The sequence below is a fragment of the Candoia aspera genome, chromosome 9 (genome assembly GCF_035149785.1).
Source record: "Candoia aspera isolate rCanAsp1 chromosome 9, rCanAsp1.hap2, whole genome shotgun sequence".
NCBI classification, from domain to species: Eukaryota; Metazoa; Chordata; class Lepidosauria; order Squamata; family Boidae; genus Candoia; species Candoia aspera.
In genome coordinates, this window is record NC_086161.1 from 2,994,304 (window position 1) to 3,014,326 (window position 20,023).

The 20,023-nt window shown below is 44.8% G+C and overlaps 2 protein-coding genes across 2 annotated transcripts in view; both read left to right on the forward strand.

The window, feature by feature from the left end:
- Positions 1 to 20,023, forward strand: part of NHERF4 (NHERF family PDZ scaffold protein 4) — a 284,353-nt gene that overhangs the window by 141,474 nt on the left and 122,856 nt on the right. The gene's annotated exons all lie outside the window — the stretch shown is intronic.
- On the forward strand, positions 6,808 to 19,218 carry POU2AF1 (POU class 2 homeobox associating factor 1). The gene is made up of 5 exons (XM_063310877.1): positions 6,808 to 6,877; positions 15,669 to 15,799; positions 16,313 to 16,355; positions 16,464 to 16,735; positions 18,888 to 19,218. Exons 1-5 carry the CDS (start codon positions 6,862 to 6,864, stop codon positions 19,197 to 19,199), a joined length of 774 nt encoding a protein of 257 aa, XP_063166947.1. The 5' UTR covers positions 6,808 to 6,861; the 3' UTR covers positions 19,200 to 19,218.

Sequence of the window (20,023 nt, forward strand, 5' to 3'; positions counted from 1 at the left end):
TCTAAATCTTTAACGGACCTACCCCACTGTCCCAGGGATTTGGAGAACCTAAACAAATTATACTCAGTGGATTCATAGTTTGGGATCCTTCCAAAGTTTTTAGCATTTCAAAGACACGCAGAGTCATTGTTTATCCTGAAGATTTACTGGCAATTATAGTAGAAAGAGAAACAAAAGATTATTTAGCACCCAAGTCTTGGGAGGGGCACAGGGGAAGTGTCTTAACTCTATGTTCTCCCATCAACAATGGCTTAGTCACGGTCAATTTCTTCTACGCATCCTTCTCAGATTATTCCACCTATCAGTATATGTTAACCTCCTCCCAAACTTTACCATGGAATTGGCTCCAGTTTGAAAGCTGGCAAACTGATTTTACTACTTTGCTGCCAAAGGTGCTGTCCAATCCTATGAACACCATTCTTCCCAGGTATGCCCTCTGCACTCGTATAATTCAAGGACCAAGATTTGTGAGATGTATTTGTGGGCATTTGGGTGTTCCATTTTACAGTTACATGAACCGGGGCCACCCCCTGATTAAAGCTTAAACTTCACATCAGACACGTGTTAATTAGCTAAGCAATTAAATTGGCAGAAATTTCCTTGGAAAACATAGATTTGAAGTTGTAGAAAGATGGGCTTCCTTTGTTTTTATCCAGGGATGTCCTCAGGGTGCATCAAAAAAGTCAAAATGGAGGCTGTAACAGTGCAACAGAAGCACCTAAAAACAGGCAGCGCTTCGTCTGCACTGTTGCGGCCTCCATTTTGACTTTTTTGACACCCCCTGAGGACACCCCTGGTTTTTAGGTTCTTCAGACCATGACAGCACCCAGCCCATCTTGGCTAACCTCCAAAAACTAGACAGGGGCAGGGCAGAAGGGCTTAGTACTTTGATGGGAGATGAAGAGGAAATATCAGGATGTAGGCTTGGAAAGGAAAATCATAAAATATCCTAAAAGAAGGGAACGGAAGATACTTCCATTCTGTTACCAAGAAAGGTGCCTGGACCTTCCATGCCATCTTCAGAAATCAGTTTGACTTGAAAGAAACTGAGCCTTTATTCTCAACAGGCTGTCTCTTCCACTTTGTCTGGCACAATTACAACTACTGTTGTAATTATTAAAAGGGATTTAAAACAAAGAAAGAAAGAAAGAGAGAGAGAGAGAGAGAGAGATTAAAACAGGACAACATATATTCCCAACTAATTTACTTCCTTAGTTTGCTTGTTTGAGATTTAAAGGTTGAATAATTCCAGACTTCAGATCTTGCTGCATCTGTGTTGGGCTTCTCTTTTCTGAAGACCACCAAACCATCCCAGGAAATTGTAGGTTGAGGTGCCATCTGTTTTAGGTTCCAGGAAAGAGAAGAATTCACTGGATTGGCCTTTGCAGACCTCCCATGTGCCTCTCTTTCACAGTAGCTTGTTGACTAGACATTGCTTGGCTGTCTTCTACACTGTGAAGGACCAGCTCCAGATCTGTCTGGTCTTCAAGGCAGGCTAAAGTCTGTGTATAGGTGGGGGTATTGATCCCTCTCAAAGTTTCTCTTTCAGGGTGGGGTACGTGTTTAAGCTCTGGCTTCTGGATGAGCAATCACCTGCACCTTCTCATCCATGAAGATTTAAGTGCTTGAGATGCATTTCCTACTTTTAAACCTTGCAATCTTTACTTGAGAGGTCAATTAGTATCCCCCCCACCCTGCCCGGAGAGTAGAAGCTTAAGGACCATGGCTAAAAGACACCATGGCTTTCTCCACCACCTGCTGTGGGGGACTCAGCCCAGAAGTCTTTTCTCTGTCCTGCAAAGCCCCCTGAACCTTTGTGGATTGACAAAGTTGTTCAGAGTGGCTGTCTGCCTTGGATTAAGTGAATACCTGGAGGTAAACTCTATGATTTTTTTTCTGTGTCTGTTCCCAAGTCCTTGGAGGTCTGTTTGATGGAACAGCTGGCCAGCAGGTGGCAGATTTACCCCAAGAAAGGACAAAACATGCCAAGTCCATTAACAACCACCAAATATATTGACATTTTAAACATTCTGTTGGGTTGGAAGAAGATCCAGGCTGCAAGAAGAGTCCTGGTTAGATCTGAGGTCATTGGAACTCTTCCACCATAGGATCATGACTGACATATTTGATTCCACTGAAAGTTTAAGTGTCTTCTCCCTCTCCTTCTCCTCCTTGACAACCCAGACAATGCTGGCTGGGGGATTCTGGGAGTTGAAGTCCACACAACTTAAAGTTGCCAAGTTTGAAAAACTCTGACTTAGAATGCAGACAATGCATTCTGGATGTGGGGTCCACAATGCTGGATGTGGGGTCCAAGTGTGTACATGTCTGTGTGATGAGTGTGCAAGTTGCTCTTTTGCTTCTTGATTAGAAGCTTCTTCCCACCCCATAGCTACCACATGGAACACTTCTTTTGAGACCAGTGCTCTCCTTAAAATGACATAAAGATCTCCTGTTGATTGAATGAGGAAGGAAGAATCCCAAATTTACAAGAATCCCTCCATTCTTTAGGACCATTTTCTGAGTTCCATGTCAAGCTGTCCTGCTCCCTTTGCTCCCTCTTTAGAGGAAATTGTACCCCGTGATTGCTGGATGTTCTTTCCTCTTCCCTTCCTTGCCAAAGTTTTATGCAAAGTTTCCCACAGAAGGCATTCTTCCATGCCCATCAAGTTGAAGTGGTGAATCATCTGTCATTTTTTAGGTGAAGGAAAAGAATAAGCTGGAGGGGTGGAGGAAACTGGGGTGGCGGGTGGTGGTGGTAGGAACAGCCGGTGAGCTGGTTGCAACATTTAACATTTGGGAGACAATTCTGGCACAGGTTGTCCCTTAGCGCATGAGGCCACTACCTCAGGCAACAGGAGCAAGCATGGCGTGAAGACCAGGGCTGTGGGGTTCACATAGGCAGTCCTGTGTCTGTTATGCATTTGAGGAAGCCAACAATGAAGTAACATCCATTTGTCTGGCAATCCTTCCCTTAGGTAATCATGGCACTCACAAGCAGACAAAGGCAAATTTAAATTCCCAGAATGCTCTAGAGCAGTGTTTCTCAACCTTGGCCGCTTTCAGGTGTGTGGATTTCAACTCCTAGAATTCCCCAGCCAGCAAAGCCTGAGCCAAGGTTGAGAAACACTGCTCTAGACCTTTTGAGGGAACATGCTTTGGGGCATTCTGGGAGTTTGATATCTGCCTCTGGCTTGCCAATAAGAAGGCCTTCAAAGTGGGAATGGGCAACCAAGAGGACAGGGATGGAGCCCCGAGTTCCTTTTTTTCAAAGACCCCCATAAACCTGGAGCCAGCCCTGAATTACCACCTCATCTACTTTACCCTGGTCCAAACACTTTTGTTTGTAATGATGCAGTGAAATCTCTGGCTTGAGAAGGATGTGGCCACCAAGGACTTGGGAGGGCTTCCAACATTTCTCAGGGATGGGGTGGATGCACGTCTGCTCCATTCTTTCTCTCCCCCTTTGCCCCTTTGCAAGGCATAAGCCCACCCCACTTCTCCCCCAGGAATTCTTGCTCTCTCTGTTTGCTGCTCTCTGCTTTGGAGGCCATTTGTGTCTAAGGAGGAGTTGGAGATAACATTCTTGGAAAAAAAGAAAAGAGATCAACTGTGTCATGGAAACAAAGCAGAAGCCTCATTCCTGCAGAAACATGTTTGGATGGAGGATATGTGTTGTAATCAATGAGAAATATGGCTGAAGGAAAAAAAATATCTTAGGAACTTCTTTAATTTCCCTGGGCCACAAATTGGCTGTCGGTGGATCAGGGCACGGATGGCCATCTCCCAGAAGATGTGGACCAATTCCCACCAGCCTTAGCCAGCAAGACGAACAGAAAGGGATTGTGTGAGTTGCACACATCACAAGGGTGCCAAGTCATATGTTCCTGCAGCTAGAAACTCCCAATGAGACATGGCAAGGAAGAAAGGAACAGAGCAAAGAATTGCAGCCAACAATCGAGCTATGTTTATATATCATGCTGCTATATCATGGTTTACTAAAAGAACCACGATTTTCTGAGTCCATACCATGTCCTACACAACAAACCATGCTTTATAAACTGTCGTGGCTGGGTCCACGCAATATGCTAAGCCATACTGTGGTTTGTTTGACTGTGGATTCAAGCAGAGCCTTTTTGTAAGTGTGCAAAGACAGTGGTTATCTAGGTAACGGCCAGTGTACCAAGTACCCTGTTGGCACTGCCAAATGAGGGATAAAACACTTGATGTTTCCGAATGCATTAGGCTACTGAAGGAATCCACAGTTGATTTCATAAGAGAGAACAAGCATCTTTGAGTTCCACAATCCAACCACTTGGCCGTCTGATCTTTCAAAAACAGTGATATGAGAGATATTTAAGAGATATATTGTACAGTTGTTTTGGGAGAAGGATTTGTTTAGTAATCTAGTCCAACGATTTATCTTACTGCTGTATATATAACATACAGGTGGATTATTGCGATCAGTTGCCAAAAGATTGTGCCTGAGACTTGGGTTTGGTTATAACTTATGTTTTGTTTGTTTTGATTTGTTTTTAAATTGGGTAGTATTCCATGTGCCCTGGAGGAACCGGACCCTGACATAGCCTTGAGTCAGCTTGGTTTGATGATATGCAATCAGGACCCCAAAGTTACTCTTGGAGAGGACTGAAATAATATTTTATTTTTCTTTCTTTTGAACTTTCCTGAGTTTCATGTTTGTGCTTGTGTGTGTATGTGTGTGTGTGCTTGACTGAGGGTGGAAACGTGGAAACAGTACATTATGATACTCAAGCTATTAAAGTTTTATTTTAATTGCTGGCTTTAATATTCATTTTTAAATTCTTTTTTTTAAATAGATAAGACAGTTAGATTTGAACCATTCTGAGAGAGGAGAGGACCAAAGGCAATTTCAGTGCTGGGGACTATTGGAAAATGGATTAAAAAAACAAAAAACAACCCAACTACTTTTACCTATGATACTAATCCACTGTAAGTCCACCTTTGAACGGTTGTGTGTAATCGTAACACCAACTGAAGACAGCAATCAAAATAACTGAAAAATGTTCTCCTAAGAGGGAAGATGATGATGTTGACCCAACATCTGGGGCTTTCCAGCTTCAAAAAAAAAAAGCATGAGTAATGGGCAAGATGATGGGGGATAAAATTATGAATGGAGTGGGGGAAATGGTCAGGCCTTCTCTGAAAGATGGGATCCCTAGGGAGCTACCTGAAAAAGTGGAACTGTGTGAGATTCCAGATCCAGGAAAGGGGCCACAGAAGGTGTAGCTCAGCTCTGAAACCCACTGCTGGAAGTTGTGGGGATGGGTGTCAAGTTGGATGACTTTAAAAGGGAATACAGTGGATGAAGGATAGACTCTGAAGGACTGCTGTCTTGGGCATAAAGTGCCAGATGAAGAAAGGCATGAAAGCCTGTGTGCTGGTGGCATCTCAGGGGTCTTGCTAAGGCACTCTGGATACCGAAGGCTAAGTCCCCAAGCTTTCAGCTTGGTCCAGCTGAGCTCTTCTTGTGTTCTTAATTCAACCTTCTGCCTTTCGGGAAGCTGTCACGTCCACTGCACCTCTTCATCTTTCTGTGTGCTAAAATGTTATCTGGCTGAAAGGATGACTAACCCTCGGCCTCCCTCTCTGGAAATCTTATATTGCATACAAACCAACCTGAAAGAAGTAGCGGGCTCTCTCTCTCTCTTTTTTTGGCGTCCAACGAAGCATGAAGAAAATCCAGATGTTTCCGCCCAGTTGCTGAGATAGTGACCCCAGGGAGTTGAGGACCTTCTGCAGAAGGAAGAGACAGACAGACAGATCAGATCCCCTAACCCAAGGACTCAGTCACCTTCCAGCTCTGGGTTTTGAAATGGTGGGGCACCACCAGGCAAAGTCCTTTGTCTGATGTGAATAAAGAGAAGCAAGTTTTAGGGCAAGGGAGTCTTCCTCTAGGCCAGTGTTTCTCAACCTTGGCAACTTGAAGATGGGTGGACTTCAACTCCCAGAATTCCCCAGTCCACCCATCTTCAAGTTGCCAAGGTTGAGAAACCCTGCTCTAGGCCAAATGTGGCCTTTTGGCAAACAAGCAAAAATAGAATTTGACTTCCATTTAAACTAAACAAAAAGAGCATCCTGTGAACCTGAGACAGTTTATCCGATCGCACCCCATTATTTAGCAATTTCCCCTTCTATTTTGGATTATAATCTGTGCCAATTCTGGGAGGCTGTCTGGTGGCCACAGCAAGATTTCAGAGTGGGCACATGGATTCCCTGGAGTTTCATTTGCTCACCTCTGTTTCAGCAAAAGAAGGAAAAGAACATGGCTCCTGATTCATTTGGTTCAGCCTTATCTCCTCTAACTGGCACCAACTCAGAGATGGGACTTCTCCAGCTGAGTTTTAGTGGAGATCCTGAGTTCAACATAGAAATGTTGACAGGTAAAACATGCATTTTGTTTTCTACATATGATTCCTCCGACGTAACCCAGATGCGCTAACGGTGCCCATCTCTGGGATGTTCCAGCCTGAACAGTCCTAAGCTGCAGAGCAACGACGTTTGCTCCCATGCATTTGTCTCTTGGGTCTTACGAGGCACCAGCCCCACCTCCTTCTCCTTCTTCTCAGATAGGACGATGTTTCGTAGGCACCATCTTCCACATCAAATGGCACAGAATGAAAGGGAGGGAAAAAAAAATTGTGGTCAGAGGATGTGACAACGTCACGCCCCACAACAGAAACCTGGTCTTTTAAAAAAAAAATCTGAAAGAGGCATCTTGACAGCCTGTTGTCACATAAAAGCACGAAAGGCCTACCCACCCCGCCCCCCCACAGAGACTGAGCGAGAGGGACCAGAGGGGGATTCCACCCTGCATCAGACATGCACTGGCAAAAATGTGAGTTCTGAAATCTTCTCCTTCTTCCTTTTGTAACTTGAGCAAATGCTACGGAAGTCATTGGCTCCTTAACAGGAGAACGGTAAAAGGAGTGGAGAATTTCTGCTTGTTTTCCAAAGTGCTTTCCACCTTCTTTGCACTGTTGCTCCAGTGGGGTAGATCACGAGGGCTCCTCTTTTTAGAGATGGAGAAGCTAAAGATGAGGAGATGTAGCTTGCCAAGGATCAGGAGGATGCGATCCAGTGCAGGCGCTCCTCACCGCGAGGCGGCCCAAATCTTGCACCAGCCTAGGTGGAATTAGGGCAAAGGCTACGGGCATCTTGGGTAAGCTCAGAGGCACCCTCTCCTTTGGTAACTTTTGGGCAATACTCTCTTGCTTCTAACCCTCCCTTCAGAACTGCCCCAACCTGCTTCAGGAGGGCAGCATTCAAGCCCATTGCTTACTCTTCGGCTCATTGAGAATATCTGCAGGGGGCTGGAAATGCAACCCAGCACATGCTTTTTCAGAAACCAGCTCAGTGGCCCAAGAAAACAAGATTTAATCTCTGCAAGTTGCAATAAAGCAATGCCAGGAAAAGCTTTAAAACGTTTTTTCACCTGAGTGCAACTCAGAGGAGAGAAGTACAACTTGGGGCAAAATGTTGTTTCCTCTTTGGTCAGCAAGATGGACTCTCGTCCAAGACTCTCACTCCCTTTCCAGCATTCCATGGTCATGGAGCAAGCCTAGATCTCATTGGTTGTCTTGGGGAGAGGGGCCCCACATTTTTTCCTCCCCCACCTTTTGACAAACTTCAGGCTTCCCTCAAGCCTCTTCATTCCTCTCTCTTGGCGATAGGGCCATTTTGATTACAAGGCCATCCACAAGCCCAAGCTGAACATGGGCACTAGCAGGCCAGCGAAAGAGTTTTCATTTCTCATCCGGGGAAGCAAATGAGGCTGAGGGTGCAAGAGAAGGTGAGATGAGCTGAGGCCAGGAAGAAGCCGAAAGAGGAGTGAAATCAGAGACCCCTTTTACAGAGAGACGGGGATGGAAGAACCACAAGATTTACACCTTGCATGGAGGCTTAAAAGTTTCCCGTTTGTATAACAGCTCAGGCTATTTTTCCATGCTTCTGAGGGTTAGTCACTACAGCTGAAGTGTCACGGAACAATTCACAATTGCAGTATTTTATTTTTTAAGAAAATACTAGTGTGGTTCTCAGTGCTACCAAAGAATTTCCATTTTTTATAGGGCACCTGCCTTTTAAAAATGTGAAATAATGAGGAAATGGGGGGCAATGTCTCCCTGACCAAGACATTCAGCCCAAGTAATATAAAACTTTTTAAGGAAGAATGGAAAGCTTCAATCTTTCCACAGAGTCACTGCAGGCAAAACTCTTAAGGACTTTTATTTATTCTCAACCAATCCAAAGCTACTCAGACGTAAACCTCACAGAACTTAAGGGGCTTACTCTTAAGTAAGTTTGCACAGAACTGTAGCTTCATCATTCTTCCCATGTGTAACGTCATTAGGAATTAGCTGACTAGATCAAAGTAAAATACATTCGTCAATAAACAAAACTGACTTTATCTGAAAGTCACTTTCATATGAGCAGAAAATTCATAGAATTGTCCCATTTAAGACATCAGGGTCAAAATGGAAAGGCAGAAGGGCAGGGAATCAGACAGATTTCAACCTTTGTTTCTGAATGTGGGTAGTTGTTAGTTGCACAGCTTCAAAAATGGGAGAGCAATATGTGAACTACCAGTTTCAAACACTGTTAAGCCACTGTTCAAACTGCTTAGCCTGGTGGGTGGGTGAATTTTACGAGCCTACAATAGCTTTTGGTGAGAAATGAACACTGGTAGCTACCAATGAATAGGACGACGTCTCCGTCCTCTGTGACTGTATCTGTGACAGCTTGATTCACACATTCCACTAAACCACCATGCGTGTTAACTTTTGCTTAGCTCATGCTGGGAATCTGGCTGCTGTGGTTCACACAGCATGACTGTTGACTTAACACTGTGACTCAGCTGAGAAGCCTTGGCTGGGCAAACTATGGTTTGAGAGAATGTGTGGATACAGTCGGAGCAACCAAAACTGAGCATTTTTCAAATGTCAGCCCAGCGTTATGCTGGGTCAATGCAGAAGTGATTTGTTTATTCAGAAGGAACTCCCGCTGAATTCAGTGGGATCTTCCTCTCAAGCAAGGGGTAAAACGCTGCTACCTGAAGCACATGGTCAGCTCTTCTCCTGACATCAGAGGCGTCTGGAAATTCCTAACTTCAGCCAGATGGAACATTCCCAATCACTCTCCTCACCCCTTTTCTGCATGGATTTTCATATACTCCACATCTGGATTCTGGTGCAACATACATCCATGCCATAACCTTGGGGGCAGGGGCAAGGTGCTCCCTTTGGGTGCATTCAGGGAAATGCCCATCATCCTGCCATAGGACAGGGTGGTGCCACGAGGATGAAAGTAATGGAAGAGAACTACTGGGCAGGCTGGCAATCTGGTATGACCAAGGTCTCAGGCGGTAGCATCACTGGACAGACTGACCGGCTCCCAAGTGAACTTATGGACCTTTGAGAGGTATTGACTTGTTAGTTGGAAAATAAGAATCTGGAGTAGGCCAATTAAAGTGGTCCTGAAAAATCCAAGGCATAGCTTCTCAGAGCATTTTCCTATTTAGCCCCTCTTGTATGTTTATTTCCTGGGCCCTTCGCTGGCGGGTCACGTGGCAGCTCAGAACCCAGGTCTGAAAAACTTAAGCTGTGATACTGAAAGACGAAACAGTAACGTGGTTGATCATGCACATCTCCGTTCGGGCACAGCTGCCTTGGGAACAGCAAAACCCCCCAAATCCCATGGGGGTAGATGAGTTAACTGAAGCTTTGTGCACCAGCTGCTCACTGCTGACAAGGCTAGCAGGATTTTAAGCACTTGCTTTTTTTTTAATCATATCAGTTTGAACGTGGGTTACTAGGGCAAGGAGAATTCCACCAGAATGAGGATCGGTCAGCCTGGCGCTGCCAAGTCCACCTCTTTGTAATTGTCTATTTTGCTTCAAGAAAGGGAAGATTCCCTTTCCCTGGGAGAGCCAGACCAGTGTCAATTTCGCAACAGGGCCCTGTGGGCTGCCTCCTGCGAACAGGACTCAGCACGCTCTGAGATGTGCAATGTTAACACTGCCAGGGAATCAGAGCATTCCTGGGGATGCACAGGGTGTCAGACCGAGGCCCCAAGCTTACTAATGAGCTGATGGAGCAATTGACAAGCAAATAAATAAAGCTGATCTTCAGCCTGTTGACTTAGCTCTAAGCTGGCAACAAGGACACTGTGAGGCAGAAGGTGTTCCCACAGATTCAGCCTGTTACCTGACATCACACTAGCCAAGTAGGGAGCAGGTCTTTGGGAGGTCACAGAGAGATTCATTCCCAGGTTTCCTTCTAAGATGGTGCTTTTGAGATTTTTCTGATTTTCTTAACCTCATAGCCAAGGATAACTGTTCTATCTGTGGGATGGGCATTCAAGATTATCAGCTCTCAACAGCTGCTAGCTGTGACAGCACAACAGAACTTCTAGTTTCCAATTATAGAAGCTCTAGATTCAGGGGTGGTGTGGAGAGAAGCAATGGCAAACAGATATGGTCTTCAAGCCGTGCATGTGATCTGCAGGGAAACATCTGGGTGTCATAATTGAAAGCAGGATGCTGGATTGGACAGACCTTAGTTGGAACCAACATCTACTGGATGGACCTAATATAGATGTTTCTCCTGATGTTCTTCAAAACAGCTTCCAAGTAGGTCCAAGGAGAGAAGGTTCTACCTCCTGAAGCTGCATGTGTTTCTTTGCATTTATGCTATCAAGCTTCCTCTTGAAATTAGCCCCAGCCATAAATGCTCCACCTTTCCAGTTGCCTCTGAAAAAGGAAGGAAGAAGTGATAGCTGGAGAAGGTGGCTGGTCAACAGCTGTTTCCTCAAACTGTTCCCCATCAATATTTTACTATCTTCTAGTTCATTGCAAGCCTTTCTTCCTGATTCTTTGTTCAAGTGTTTGCCTGTTCCCTGTTGTGTTTACCTCCAGCTTGTTTGGCTTGGTCTGGATTTCTCGTTCTTATAGCTGAGAACTGCCTGCATCTCTTGGACTTCCTCCCATGGTTTTCCGTTTCTCTCATCCTATGATCCTATGGCACCTTACTTGCCTACTCCACCTCTCTGTGCCAAGTTCCTTTTACCAAATATAGGAATAATGCCCCCACCCAGCTTGCAAAGGGTGGTCTACCTTGAACGTGATTTGAGTTAATAGTTTTACTTGTGGTAATGATTGAGTCTTAAAATCAAGTCCACTCTGAGCTGAGTTGGACTTTTAGTGACTGCCCAGTATGTAGCAATGCCATTTTCTTGGCAAGAATCCCAATCAGTCTCCTGAGGATCTCCCATCCAGCTTTTCAATATTTCAATCCAGCATTGTCAATCCCCGAAACTGGGCTCAGCATGTAACATTAAGCCATAAAGTAACCATTTGGCCTTGGGCTCAGCATGTTGAGGAGCTAAGTCAGTTATTTTTTTCAATATACAATGGTTAAACAAACCAAGGTTTTGCATATTTTATGAATCCAGCCAGTACTCATCAACAGCTGAGTCTTGAGTGGCATCCTAGCCCTGTATGTTTTCTTGCTTATCGGAGGTATCCACAATATATGGTCAAACAAGTCAAGAGGGTGGCTGTGATGGTGTGATCGAAGCACCGCCTGTTTTTTATGTGATGCACCATCACGGCCATCTTTTTGACTTGTGTGACCAGACCATGTGGACATTCCTGGGGCTTATATAAAGTTCTAAGGGACAGGTTTATCTTAGTTCCAGACTACGTGTGAGCTCCTGACCGATTGAATGTTGCTTCTGTCCACTAGAAAGAGAGCTTTTGCTGATATTTCTGATTGGACCTTCTTGGAGAGAAAACAAATTGCAGCGTGGAATTACTTGCAAGTAACTAGTGGCTTTATTTGAATTATAAATGTGCAGGACTTTGGATAGTGGTTTTAGAACACCTTTTAGGACCATAACTTCCCCAACGAATCTTGGCAGCTTGGGGCTGTTTCTGTCAGCAAGCTACAATTCCTGGGTTCCTTGGGGAAGAAGGATTGATTGTTGACCTGGTTGTTGAAAGGTATTATTCTGAAATGTCCCAACAACTGTAAGAAAGGCCGAGCATGTTCCTGGATAAGTTGGCTCCGTGTGCAAACTTAAGAAGCCTTGCTTACTTTTTTTTAAAATGTGGACACTGTGAGAAGGTGTGAGAAAGCATTTTATGCAATTCCCCTTCTTTAAAAAAAATTAGTTGTGAGCCAAGATCTCCAACTGGCTTGCTAATAAAACATTTGGATTAATTTTTTTGATAGCTATTTCTCTGCGGGTGTGTGAGAGTGCGTGTGCATGTTTCCTTATCAAGCGAACGTTTACTTTTCAAGGACTTCTGCAAACAGGAAGAGATTTCCATTGTATCTTCTCAAAAGCTTATTATTTTAATGTTTTTGTATGCGATTATATTGGAGAAGCAAGGGGGGAGGGGAAAGAAAAGCCACTGTTTGCTTTTGTTTGCACAGCAAAACCAGTAGGGCTGTCACCTGCCAAAGTCTTGGAGGGTGCGAAGTGTGCACTTTGAGCTTCAAGCAGACCCAGCCCTGCAGAGCCTTCCAAGATGACAGTTGCTCTTTCCAAAGGAAAGTTGGCTTAAAGAGCAATGGCTGGGATTGTTGTGAAATAGGTTCCCTTAAAAAACAATTTAGGAGGAACTTAGAGATGCTAAGGGGAGGTTGGCAGATTTCACAAAAGGGGACTCCGCTCCGTTTTGCAAAAGGTGGCTGCCAATTCTCTGGTCCTTGGAAATGTGGTGACAGCTGCCAAATGGAGCCCTTTTTGGAGCAATGCTCGTTCTTCAGGGGAGCTGCGGATTTGACAGGGAATAGCAGAGGGGGCTAAAAGGGAAGGAGATGGGTTATGTTTTGCAGACAGGAGAATTCACATTTTGGCCTGGAGGTCCATCTTGGGATGGAGAACTTCCGTCTTGGGATTCTTATCTGGCACACCAACCAGGCCTTCTAATGGAAGGGATCACATAAGGGGCAAGTTCTCCAGCAGATGCTAGGCAAAGGCTGTCATTCAAAGGTGCAGATGGTGCTACTTTAGATTCTTATATAAGGATCTGGGATCCACCTGTGACCTGGCCAATAGCTCAAGTGGTTTCCCGTGAAACAAAGCTCAATGATTTGCCTACCAAATTCATGCAGGTGTCCAAAGGTTCTGCTCATCTGCTACTTGCTATAGTTACACAGGCTCCCAAATCTCTGCGTGGTAGGAATTTCCAAGATCATTGGAGGTCACTTTTGATATTTTGTAATATTTCTCATAATTCAGGGCAGCTGTCCACAATCTGGTGCCCATTACCGGTGGTGGACTCCCAATCTCATTACTCTGATTATTCTAGTTCCCATGAGACTCTGCAAGCATCTGCAGTTTAGGAACTAACTCACATGAACTGCCTGGAAATTTATCATGTAAAAATTAAAATGACTAGGAAGGTATTTAAGAGTTTCCCTTTCTTGGACAATCATTCATGATTAATCTTCTTCCCTGCAAGGCGAAGGCCCAAGTATGTAGCAAGAATACCATGCAATCGCCATTTTAATATAAAGTAAATACTGCTTTAAGTATTTAAGGCATGTTCCAACCTTTCTTAAAGGCACGACTTCTCTGAAAAGAGGCAACGTGGGGTGGGAGAAGACTTTTCACCCATGTAATAATGAAACAAATCGCCTTCCAAGGCTGGCCATTTGATTCCCTCTTAATCACTTGGCGCAACCTGCTGATGGGCATTCCACAGTTTTGGGGAGCCAACATTTTACCCCCCAAAAGATGATTCAGTCAATCTGCTTGCTGAACATACTCCCTAACCTTTAAGTTCTGCTCTTTTAAGAATGGAAGAGCAAGCCGCTCCCAGCTGTTGCCAGGTGACTCACCATGATTTCCAAATGGTTGAACTGGCCAATCTGCTGTCATAGGACATCACAGTCCAAATCTTTTCCTTTGTGTTCTGTACAGGCCCTGCTTATCTGAGAAAGCTCTTGACAGCAAGGAATTTTTCCCATCATCCACTACCTGCATCTGCGGTCTGTGGGCTCAAGACATGAGCTTCTGCCAACTGAGTTCTCAACATTTCATTTGTGCTAGGGGTGTCTTGCTCCTGTGTCAAAACATCTTGTTGCTTCACCATTAATTGCATACATCCAGGATGGCATTTCAACATGAAGACTGGGGTTGCATTTACTTATTTATTTGTTTATTTCAGAGTTTTCCAAATGCCAATTATTTGGCACCTGCAGGGCAGATAAGATCCACCCTCCTTCCCCCCCTCCATCCCTTCCTTCCTTCCTCCTCCTCATCTTCCTCCTTTCCAGTGGAAATTCTGGGAGTTGAAGTCCAGACATCTTAAAGTTGCTAAAGTTGAGAAACACTGTTCTAGACCCTTTTTGTGGGTGTTGCTGACTCTGAACCTGATCAACTGTAGTTCAGCAAGGGGCTGGCAGTCTTCAAAATTCTTCCTAAATTCTGATTCTTTGAGGCCAAGCCCAACCAGGCTCAACCTATTTTAAGTTTGCTGCGTATGTCAGTGGCCTTTTCAAAGTTACCCCCAAGCCGTATCATGTCACAGGCAAACCGAATGAGAAGAGAAGCAGGACTTTGGGGAAATCAATTGGAAAAATGGTTGGTACCATAGACTTGACAAACTACCACCGTGGTCCCACTTTCATGGTTTCTACATATTGTTTTCAAATTATTGTATGGTTTTGGTGTTTTTATACTGTTTTTTAATTGTTTGTGAGCCGCCCAGGGTCATAGATTGAATGGGCGGATATATAAATTTGAATGATAAATAAATAAATAAATCCCCCCCATCACAAAACGTTCAGGCGTGCTTCAAATATTGTCTAGAATAGGCTGCTTACATCTAGTCTTTTGGTGTGCGGCATCTTGAAGCTGAGCATAGATTTAATCTAATCCCTCCTTTGCACTGAGAAATCACAGCTTATCCTCCCATAGAATCAGAATCAGCAGATAGGTTCTGTTCTATGGGGCAGGCCTTCTGTGTACAATCAGAGGAACCTTAACCATGGCTAGTACAAATGTATCCTGGATTGAAATTGTTAATATCCATGTAGGATTTTTTTAAAAAGTTCTAAAGGGATCCCCCTCTTCTTTTTTAAAAAAAAATCTTGTATTGTTTTTCTCATCTATGTGTAATGCTTCCCATAGAAAACCAGGATGGATTAGTAAATAAATTAAATCACTGGCACTCTTTGATTTTAAAGATAAAAAGCTGGCTCAGTAACTTGGCTTCAGATCTATAGATTTACATCATCTGGGAATGTCACAGTAATGCCACTATTGCTGGCATAACAGCACTTTCCTCATACTGAAAGATTGTTTAAAGTTGGTTTTTAAAGAGTTTGACTCCAGATGGTTATTTATAGTTTAAAAAAAAAACCCAGAACCAATCTTTTCCTCCCCTGACCCTGGAAAGCCATGGTCCATTATAATTCCCAGGATTCCCAGCTGATGCCCTGGAGGATGCCAGTTTGTGCATGAGCATTGCAAACTTGGCCAGTTTAAGAGGCGTGGGGAATTCTGGAAGTTGAAGTCCATGCCTCTTAAATTGGCCAAGTTTGAAAAACACTGATTTAAATGAAGAAAGCATCTTTGAAGTATTAAGGAGGAAAATAATGCTGAAAATATTTTCTTAGCTTCTGCACCTGAGCAGCCCCTGCCGCCCCGCCCTTACCAAGGGGTCCGGGTTAAAGAGCCAGTGAAAGAATTACTGAAGAGGAAACGTGGCAGCGTTCAAAATGCCAAGGGAGCTCCTGAAGGCATGGCGGTAAGAGACGGGGGGGGGGGAATTGTGGGCATCTTTCTCTGTGCTGCTTCATCCTCACCCTTCCCAGGGCTTGTCACGAGCCACTTCCCTTTAGAGCAGTGTTTTTTGAACTTGGCTACTTTAAGATGTGTGGACTTCAACTCCCAGAATTCTGGCTGGGGAATTCTGAAAGTTGAAGTTCACACATCTTAAATGGCCAAATTTGAAAAACAGCGCTTTAGCATGACTTGCCACTTCCTCTGGTCCAAACTGCGTCTCACACCAGCAAGTGGGCACACCAGACGTGCCCACACCAGCAACAGTAGTGAAAATCAGCTGTGGGCATGTCAGGATGTGAACGCTTGGTAGTTTTCCATTCTCCCCAACCATATTTTTTTCTTCTGACCATTGAATCTTGAAATGCTGTTGCAGTTTGAGCCTTACTGATAAAGAGTTTCCTAATCAGCCTCTGAGTAATTCTTCTCCTTGTGGTTTAGTGCTCTTAAATAATATCAGCCTCTAATTTTCCTTTAGGTGTTTTTCCCCCACCAGTCGCTTCCAACCTATTCACCCACTGGTAAGAGTTTCAAAGTTCTTTGGGCGTTTCCTCCCCTCTGGTGTATTTTTGCTCATTCGCCATCTTCTGTTTGGCTTCAACTTTCCCATTTCTCTCTTTTGCGAGAAGGTCAAGTTTATTCTGATTCAGAGTTCATCACCCCTTCACTGCCACTGATGGATGAAGGAGCTGTCTATTCCGGGTGGCTGGCCCAGCCGTCCCCAGCCACTTTGCAGCCTTTGACCCAGTGGACGACTTCCCCAGATTACGTGTCTCACGAAACGGTCAGCTCTCCGTACACAGGGGACATGTTCGTTCAGCCAGTCTGCCCCAGTTACACCCTTGTGGGGACGTCATCAGTGCTGACCTATACATCCCAGCCACTGATCACAAACTTTGCGGTGAGTTTGGTATGGTACCATCTGTGTGATGGTTGGCTTCGTTTCCACTAACACTAAGGGGTGACAGATAGGATGGGAACCCGCCAATGTTTGCTGGATTTTTTCCTTCTCTCTGAGCGCCATGGATGTGGTGACAAACACCACGAGATATTCCATAGGACGATGCTGTCCCTGAACAGAGGTGAGATGAGCCCCAAGTTGGTTGTGTTATGCCATGGTGGAGATTTGCAATTGTGACATTGTTCTGCCACTGCCATGGGATGCATGAAGGGGGAAACGCCATCACAGGGCAAGAAAGGTGGTTTTGGAAATAGCAAGGCACCACGGCATTGTGCTTCCAAGGGTGCCCTATGCCACCATTAGAGAGGATTCATCCCTTGCCCCACCACCTCCCAGCTCCTGGGTTCCATTACAGCAGGTCCAGAAAAGGTCCTCAGATGCAAAATTTCTGATATGCCAGCACTGTGGGGGATTGGGAATGCAACAGAACTTGGCCACCAAGGCAGGATTTCCAAGGAACACTACATGCTTGAGTATATTTTATAATAATCAGTCGTGATGATGATGATGATGATGATGATGATGATGATGATTCCATGGGAATCTTTATTTTCTGTTCTTTTGGGAAGGAGGGATGTTTGTTTAGGGACGATAGGATGGGATGGGACAAGGCCAGCTTGAAATGATAGCAGGCCACGCTGTCAATAACCATTGACCGTTGTCTGCATTCAGTCATCAGTCAGGGTGAGTAAATGCTGATTGGCTGTCAGTTCAAATTGTTGTGACGTTTGCACTCTCGGGTACCCTGACGCACTAGTTTCCCCTGTCAAATCTGCACAGCCCTAATAGGTTCTGTTTACACCACAGAAGCAGCTATTTCAAAAAATAAATAAAGAACAAATCTGTAAGCGTTGCTTAAGAGGACATGTTCAAAATTTGCAATTCAAATGTGAAATGTTTTCCTCAAGACTGCACATCGCCTGTCAGCCCCTCTGCGTTATTCAATATTGCAGCTATGTCAAATACCAGCAAGTGGAATTAATCATCACTGGGTGTGAAGTACCCAGAGGAGATATGCAATAAATATTCTGCAAAGATTTGAACAGCTGGTGAATATTTGGCATCAAAATTCTCAGAGAGCCATCGTGAGTAGAATGTTTTCGGATGCAAATTTTCTTAGCTTCTGATTTAAGCACAGGTGGTTACCGAATGAAGGCTGTTTGGGTGAGAAAGTAAAGCATCCTTCGGTGATCATTGTTTGCAGCTCAGGAAAAATGAAAGAATTGGAGAGAGAGGTCACACAATTGTCAGGTCTCTGCCCTAGGTGGGCCTGAACAAAGAACTGTACGGTTCCAATTCGCAGCTTGTGCCCTGCTGTAATTAAAGACCGTCATAAATTGCATTGTTCTGTCTCCTGACTCAGAATATTGAATATCACATTTGAATATCTGAAGGGAGAACCTGGATGATATATTTCACGTTTTCTCCTCTTGTCTGAATCACCGTGATAGTTTTGCTGTGTTATTTGCAGCTGCATCTGGAATACAATTCTTTGTCCTTTCCTTTGATAGCTTTTGGGTGGTCAACGTTAAAAGAAACCCACACAACTGAATAAAAGGGGGTCTACCATCTTGACTTTTTGGACTCTCGGCAGATGCCCCCGGAGGTCTGTCTTCCTGCCAAAGACTTGATAGGCTCCCCATTCATTTGGTGAATTTTGCCTCTCTATTGTGTGAATAGTGTCTTGAATCCTCCTGCCTGAATTCTAACATTATGAGAGAAGGCAAAATGCTCATTCCATCCTTCCCAAACTTTGCAGGCCCAGCCTGGTGTTCAAATCCCCACTGGTATTGGTGCATGGATAGTGAAAGACACTGGATGGACCAGGGTCTGTTCCCAAGGAAAGGAGGCATACATTTGTGGGTGATAGCCTACGATGTTATCCATCCATTGGTCTTCTCCCAGGACGTTGGACTGAGAGAGGCTGCAATAGGTTAAGCGTTAAGACTGGGGCTTCCAGGATCAGAGAGGAGATGGGCGGTGACAAATTTGATAGATAGATAGATAGATAGATAGATAGATAGATAGATAAATTTCACTGAACTTCAGCTTCTGGGGAGAAAGAGTGACCCACGTGTGTTTTGTCCCTCAGGCTAGATCTGCCTCAACTCCTGCTGTGATGCCTCATCTGGACGTGATTGACCAGCAAGCTCCTCTGAGTTACTTCCCATGGACTCAGCCCATCCCAACTTTACCAGCATCTTCCCTGCAGTACCAGCCAGCTTCGACGGCCCTCCCTGCCCCCCAGTTTGTTCCCTTTCCCATTCCGGGAGCTGATCCACTCCCCCAAGCCCTGGAGGAAACCAGGAAGGAGATGGGCCCTCTGACGCTTGAGAAACTTCTTCAAGATGAAACAAATGACACGTATGATTTGAACAACAGCCTGCCAGTTGAAGGACTGTAGGACTGGATTTTTAGCCAAGAGGGATCTCTGTGGTCCACAGGGAATTCATCTCTTTCTCCTGTTCTTCCTGCCTTCTCTCTCCCTCTTTCACTGCTATGCGACCCTCAGCTTCTCTCACCTGGGGCCTCTTTCCCAAGTTTCAAAAAAGTGGGACGGAAACACCAGCGTCTGTTTTGGAAAAGGAACAGCAACTCTGAATCACTCCCAAACTTTGCAACCAGAAACAGCATTCTTCCTTCCTAAATAGCTGCACTGTGCCAATGACAAATTTGCCCCAGAATGGGGCCCTCAACTCCCTTTGGGCGGGGCTGTGCAGACCCTTTTGACCCCGGTGGCCAAAATTGGCAACCAGGTTCCTCCCCCATAATCATACCAACAAGGACAGCCAACATTTGAGGAAGCCCTAAAATTAAAAGTTAAGAGTCCCTTGAGTCAAGGTTGAGTCCTGGTGACCCTGTGGATACCTCCATTTTGCTTCTTGGCAAAAAGATGGAAGGAGTTTGCCACTCCCTTCTTCCAATTTTTTTCCCCAGTCTAATCTAGAGATCTGATATCTCCCGGTGGCCTCCATCCAAGCTTTAACCTGTTTAAAACAACTCAGCCTCCCCCAGCCCATCTGGCACCATGCAGGTTCATGCCCCTTCACCCCTTTACAGGTAGACCTCGCTTAACAACCATTTGTTTAGTGACAGTTCGCATTTACAATGATGCTGAAAAAACCAACTTACGAACTGTCCTCACACTTACAACCATTGCAGCATCTCCTCGGTCACGTGATCACAACTTGGGTGCTTGGCAACCAGTTCACATTTATGACCGTCACA

Bases quoted from the DNA above. Each gene is read 5' to 3' on its own strand.
- POU2AF1 (XM_063310877.1), top strand. The intron at 16,356-16,463 runs GTAAGAGTTTCA...TTTTGCGAGAAG, and splicing joins TCCAACCTATTCACCCACTG to GTCAAGTTTATTCTGATTCA. The intron at 16,736-18,887 runs GTGAGTTTGGTA...TTTGTCCCTCAG, and splicing joins CACTGATCACAAACTTTGCG to GCTAGATCTGCCTCAACTCC.